General features: G+C 56.3%; 1 protein-coding gene across 1 annotated transcript; it reads right to left on the reverse strand.

Moving 5' to 3' along the window:
- Positions 1-2,430: 2,430 nt before the first annotated feature.
- Positions 2,431-6,314, reverse strand: PCDH8 (protocadherin 8). Its single transcript, XM_028107396.2, has 3 exons — positions 3,681-6,314; positions 3,291-3,498; positions 2,431-2,804 (listed from the first exon to the last, which is right to left on the reverse strand). The coding sequence occupies exons 1-3, from the start codon at positions 6,312-6,314 to the stop codon at positions 2,431-2,433; spliced, it is 3,216 nt and encodes a 1,071-aa protein (XP_027963197.2).
- Between the last annotated feature and the right edge of the window lie 219 nt (positions 6,315-6,533).

Genomic DNA, 6,533 nt, shown 5'->3' on the forward strand with positions numbered 1-6,533 from the left:
AGAGAGAGCACACAAGCACGGGATGGCAGGCAGTCAGAGGGGAGGGAGAAGCAGGCTCCTGGCGAGCAGGGAGCCCGATGCGGGGCTTGATCCCAGGACTTCGGGATCATGACCTGAGCCCAAGGCACCCAGGCGCGCCCCCCCCTCTCTTTTTTTGTTTAAACAAACCATTTTAAGGACTGAATTGTATGTCTGATTTTTTTTTAAGTTCTAAGCAAAAATAAGATCTTTTCATGGTCATTCTTCTAAGGGAAAAATATGACAGTGAAGTTTTGACAACTGATTTTTTGGAGTAATGAAATAGTTTGCACGGTACAAAAATAAAATGACAATGACATTACTTTTGAAGGACGAAAGCAGGCAAACACATTCAGAGATTGGATGCTTTTAGGCTGCATCGTGGGGTTATTCGTTCTTCCTCTCTGCATTTGATGGGACTAGCTCAAGAATAAAGATGTAGATGTTAGAATGCGAATTATCTCCAGAGGCCTCTCTGCTGGGGGCTGGTCATCATGGCTCTGGAGCTGTCTGGTAACCTAGCCACATCCAACATTTTCTTTGAGAACCTGAGGTCTGGGCAGTCCGAGCCTGTCAGGTGAATGCTCAGCTCAGTTGCCTGCAGAAACCGCTGAACTGTGTGCAGGTCGTGGGTGGTAAAACACTTGTGTGTGCCCACCCTGCTGTTCAGCTTGGAGCCACCACTGGTTTCAATTATGACTTCAACAGGCAGCTTTGAGGGCTCCTCTATTCATTATAGTGCCTCACACTCTATAATTAGGAATAAAGGGACACAGGCACTTCACAAATATAAAGGGCTAAACAATAATCAGGTAGTAAAGGCAGTGCATTGGGACTTCTCCACCACTTTGTTTCTTTCAAGTTAGAAAAAAAAAACCAACAACAAACAAACCTTGTGGCTTCATTTTATTTTCTTGCCTGGAATAATATGGGTTTGAACTTTATTCTGGTCACTGATCAGCTGTGTGACTTTGGGCATTTTACCTAACCTTGCTGTGCCCTAGTTTCCTCATCTGTAAATCTCATGGGGGTAGTTTGAGGATTAAATGAGATAATTTATGCAGAGTGCTTTGTGAGGAGCTTGGCTCGTATTAAAGCTTGCTCAGCAAATGTTAGCACTCATTATTATCATTTTAATTTCAAATGAAATGAATGTATAGAATATAAGATATAGGCATGGGTCTTTTGAGTGCCTTGTCAAAAATCTTCCATAACAAACATTAAGTACACACAAGCACATGAACAGATTGGTATAATTAACCCTGCCCCCCATGTACCCAGGCCAGTGTTGATAAGAATCAGTATTTTATCAGTCTCGTTTCATATAGCCCCGTGTTTTCTTCTAGAATATTTAAAGCAAATCCCAAGTACCATGTCATTTCACCCATACATTTGAGTGTGTTTTTGCTATTAACATCCTAATATGCTAAGAGCTCCTTGAGACTATGTCTTCCTAACCTCAAACCACAGCTCTTAGGGGAGTTACTGCAGTTCATAAAAACTCAACAGATGTTTAATTAGTGAATGAAGAGCCCAAACAGCTTTCTCTACTTTTTGTAGATGCACCATAAATATCTGTTGAGTGAATAAATGAGGACAAGAATTTTATAGAGTGCCTGATGTAAATGGAGATGTGCATGATTTATAAAATAAAGTATTTTTAATACTCAGATGAGACTTTCCAACACTTGGAAGTTTAATATTGCTGTGAATATTAATGATGCCCAAATAATTAGCACTTGAAAGAAGGTTTAATTCTGGCACTCAGATTATTTGTGAATGTCTAACTGTAGGCAACTTCATGAAAAGCAATTAGCAGATTCTTCAAACACATGACAAATCCTTTATTACTGTGCTTATAAGTGACACGGTTCGGTTTACAGAAAACCAAATGTAATTAAATAACATTGAACTTGAAATCTACCACAGACTCAAGATATACAAGGTATACTTGGCAAGGCAAAAATTCTCAAACACTAGGTTGTTTCAGGTGAAAGATAAATTTCCATTAAGTAATTCCCACTTTTTTTTTTGTCTTACAGACAGTTCCTTTGGCAATAACTTCCACTTTAGCTTTTATTTTATAAAAATATAACAAAATTTCATTATATACAAACATTACATTACACAATGTACAGGTTAAAAACACTAAGAAAATGGCAAGCTGCAAGTGAAATTAAAGTCAATAGCATGATAAGAAAAATTAAATACTGCACACATTTCATAAAAATTACATTAACTACATTTTTGTTTGCAAATACCAAACAGTACCAATGTGATTGGAAATAGCTTCCAACAGCTTCATTTTAAGGCACATCTTGCATATTTAATATATACAACACTGAAACCAGTCAATAACTTAGGGGCTTCTCGGAGTGACCTGTATAAGTTGTGAACACATGCAGCATGGGGTTACACATTTTCATTGGCTTCCTTCTTTGGGGACAGGTACCTGCCAGGGGGGGACTGGTAGAGGGGTACCCCGATCTCCTGCAAGTCTGGGAGCCTCCCTGGACGGGGAGGGGAGAGTAGGGTGACTGTCCTGTCATAGTCTCTGTGTAGCACTTTCTCATAGACGCTCTGCAGCCCCACTGTCTTGGGCAGCTGGGCCTGATAGTAATTGTCCCTGCGCAGAGGATCCCGAGGCAGGGACGTGCTCTTACAGAAGGTAGACATCTGCGCTGGTGGGTGAGGCGCGGGATGCGTGTTGGGTCCTCCGCAGGACGGGCTCCAGCATCGGTCAGAGTGGCCCAGGATCTTACACTCAGCGGTGCACGCCCACAGTCCTAACATAAAAGAGAAAGGGGGAGAGCGTGAGGATGATTACTGAGATTGTGCACAACTACGCCCCCCTCTTCAGAATGTCAGGCAGGGTCAGGGCAGCTGAAAAGAAAAGCGAGTATGAGAGTGAGCGCGGTGATTCAAGATTTGAAAGAAACACTGCTTCCTATAAAGCCACCTTCATACGAAGTTGGCTCAGCTTCTTTTGCTGGAAGCAAGTTAAGGAACTGCGGAGCAGAATTCCCCTCCTCGGGGAGCTAGCATCACCCCTGCCTCCACCTAACAGGATGGGAGTGTTCTTTATTCAAGTGGTGGAGCTGCCTCCACCAGGTGACATTTTGAAATCGGCTGTCTGAGGAAGGCAGGGATCCCAAACTCGAGGACTGAAGAAAGTGGGGAAAAGGGAGGGGGCTGGGAACGGAGATTGACAGGAGGGCAGCAGGGGAGGGAGAGGAGGAACGCTGAACTTGGCAGGAAAGAAGTGTCCTCACCACTCTGCATGTGGTTGATGAGATCCTTTTTCAGAGCGTCCCCGCTGATGTCAGAATCGCTGTCGTTGAAATCACTGTCCCCTTTGCCGCTGTCTTTGCCGCTGAACTTCTCCGCTTCTCGGCCAGAGATGGTGTTGAAAGAGTGTCCTTTCCAGACCGCCACAGGGGGCGCTGGCTCCTTTCCGAAGCCGGGGGAGGCACCGTAGGGCTGCAGCAAGGAAGGGGGGAAGCGGGGCGGGCGGGGGAGAGGGGGTGAGGTGGGGGTTGGACAAGAAACAAAAAACAAGTGCGACAGGTTAGGCATCCAGGCACACCCAGACCCCTCCAGTCCCTTCCCCCAGCCTGTCCGCGGAGCACGGAGCGGGGCGCCCAGCCGAAGGAAGGCCTCACCTCGGCGTGCGCGCCGCGGAGCCGCTGCTGCCCCTCGAAGTGACAGGAGCTTTCCCCGGTGGCGCTGCCGCCCTCCGAGCCCGGCACTTCGGCCGCGGCGACCGCGGGCGGGGGCGGGTCGGCCGCGGGGCTGCCAAAGGGCGCTTTGCCGCTGCCAGGGAAGGTGAGCACGTCGAACATGTTGGGCCTGGGCCCGGCTCCCCGGGCAGCTTCCTCCGGGGAGCCGGGAGCCGAGGCTCCGCCGCCCGCCGCCCCGGGCCGCTCTTCCCGGCGGGCCCCCCCTTTGCGCACCTCCTTCTTGCGGCGGTTGCAGGTGGTGGCGATGGCGATGATGGCGGCCAGCAGCAGCGTGCAGCTCCCGGCCAACACGATGATGACGATCAGCGGCGTGTCCCATTGTAGCGCCGGCCCCGACGCTGCGAGTCGAGAGCCGGGCGGGCGAGAACGCTCGGGGCTCCCCGCACTGGCGGGCGCCACCAGCCCTCGCCCGCCGCCTGCTGTCACCACGAAGCTGACGGTGGCAGTGGTGGAGAGCGGGGGACGGCCGCCGTCGGATATGACCAGCAGCGCCCGGAACACGCGGCCCGGCGGCTCCAGCGAGAGGTCGCCTGTGAGCACGATCTCCCCCGTGCGGCGGTCGATGGCGAAGGCTTCTCGCGGCTCCTGCTGCTGCAGCTCGAACGCCAACTCCCCGTTTGCACCATCGTCCGCGTCCCGGGCCTGCACGCGCGCCACGGCAGTGTCCCTTGCCGTGCGCCCCGGGACCGCCACTTCCAGGGTCCCGTTGGCCGGCGCCGGGTGCACCAGGACCGGTGCGTGGTCGTTCTGGTCCAGTACCCGCACTTGCACCAGGGCGCTGCTGGAGAGCTGAGGGGAGCCACCGTCGCTCGCCTGGATGCGCACGTCGAGCTGGCGCAGCATCTCATAGTCGAAGCTGCGCAGCGCATAGATAGCCCCCGTGGCCGGGTCCACCGACACATAGGTGGACACTGAGCCCCCGGCACGGCCTACTTCAGCCTCCAGCAGCCGGTAGGTGACCTGGCCGTTGCGGCCCAGGTCGGGGTCCCGGGCGGCCACCGTGGCCAAGTAGGCGCCGGGCGGGTTATTCTCACGCACCGACACCTCGTAGACCGGCCGTGTGAAGACTGGCGGGTTGTCGTTCTCGTCACTCACGCGCACCGTGTAGGGCCGCACGGTGCGTAGCGGGGGCGCGCCGCGGTCCTCGGCCACCAGCGTCAGGTTGTACTCGGCGATGCGCTCGCGGTCCAGCGACGCCGCGGTCACCACCAGGTAGCTGCCCGCGTAGGCCGGCTGCAGCCGAAAGTGCTCATGCCCGTAGAGGGCGCAACGCACCTGTCCGTTGGCGCCCGAGTCTCTGTCCGAGGTGCTGACCAGCGCCACCAGGCTTTCGCGCGCCGCCCCCTCTGGCACCAGAGACACGGCGCCGGCCTCAGGCGTCCCGGGCCCGGTCGGCGAGGTCGCGTCCGCACCCCCGAGAGCGGCGGCGGCGGCGGCGGCGGCGGCGAAGGGAGAGGCGGCAGGTGCGCCCGGGGCGGCCAGCGGGGTGATGGTGATGTCCGGAGCGTTGTCATTGACGTCGCGGATGCGCACGATGACCTTGCAGGTGGAGGCCCGGGGCCCTGGACCGCGGTCCTGGGCCCGCACGTCCAGCTCATAGGTGTCCTGGCGCTCGTAGTCCACCGGTCCTGCCAGGGTGAGGCGGCCCGAGCGCGGGTCCAGGCGGAAGAGGCGGCGCGCCTCGGGCGGGGTACGGGCCCCGAAGCCGAACACCACGTCGCCGTTGGGGCCCTCGTCGGGGTCGGCCGCGTCCAGGTCGAGCAGCAGCGAGCCCACGGGAGCGTCCTCCGCCAGCTCCACTTCGGCCACGGCGCCCTGCGGGAAGGCCGGGCTGTGGTCGTTGGCGTCCAGCACTCGCACGCTGAGGGCGGCCGTGGCGGAGCGCGGCGGGCGGCCGCCGTCCTGGGCCACCAGCTCCAGGCTGTAGGCGGCCTGGCTCTCGCGGTCCAGCTCGTGTAACAGCACCAGGTCCGCGCACTGGGCGCCGTCCGCGCGCGTCTGCAGTTCCACGCGGAAGGGACTGTGAGGTTCCGCCAGGCGCACGCTCTGCAGCCCGTTGGCCCCCACGTCCTCGTCCACAGGCACCTCCAAGGGGATGCGCGTGCCCACGGCTGCGCCCTCGGACACCTCCACCGGGATCTGGGCCCGCGGGAAGCGCGGTGCATGGTCGTTGATGTCCCTCACCTCCACCTCCACGTGCACCAGCCGGAACTGCTCCTGCGAGAAGCTGACCACGTCGAAAGCCAGCACGCACTGTGGCGCCTGGCCGCACAGCCGCTCTCGGTCCAGGCCCGCGTCCCCGACGGTCAGCTGCCCGTCGCCCTCGCGCACGCGAAGAAGCGAGCTGTTGAACTGCTTCATCAGGCGGAAGCTTGTGTCTCCAGATACTTTCATATGCAGGTCCTCAGCCAAGGTCCCGATGACCGTGCCAGGGGCATCCTCCTCGAAGGTGCTGTATCGCACTGTCTTGCTCTGGGCCACTGAGAGCACCCAACAGAGGCTGAAGAGCTGTAAAGGGAAAAGGCAGGGGCTGCCCCCGCGCCTCACTGGACTCATGCCGCCAGCCCCAAGTGCTATTCCTAGAGGCTGAGCAATTCCTCTCTGGTTTGCAGGTCCGGGTGTGAGTCGCACGCTCCTAGGAGCACGCTCTTTGCGAGCCCTGTGCGGGAGATCTATGGGCTGCAGCTCGAGGTTCCGGTGGGCTCTGAGGACGCGCCGACCTACCCACACTATACAATTCCCCCTTCCTTCTCCCGGCTGGAGCTGCGCCGCTGC

Source organism: Eumetopias jubatus, unplaced genomic scaffold (genome assembly GCF_037043125.1).
Source record: "Eumetopias jubatus isolate StellerSeaLion01/CBP00866 unplaced genomic scaffold, mEumJub1_p1.0 scaffold_3, whole genome shotgun sequence".
NCBI classification, from domain to species: Eukaryota; Metazoa; Chordata; class Mammalia; order Carnivora; family Otariidae; genus Eumetopias; species Eumetopias jubatus.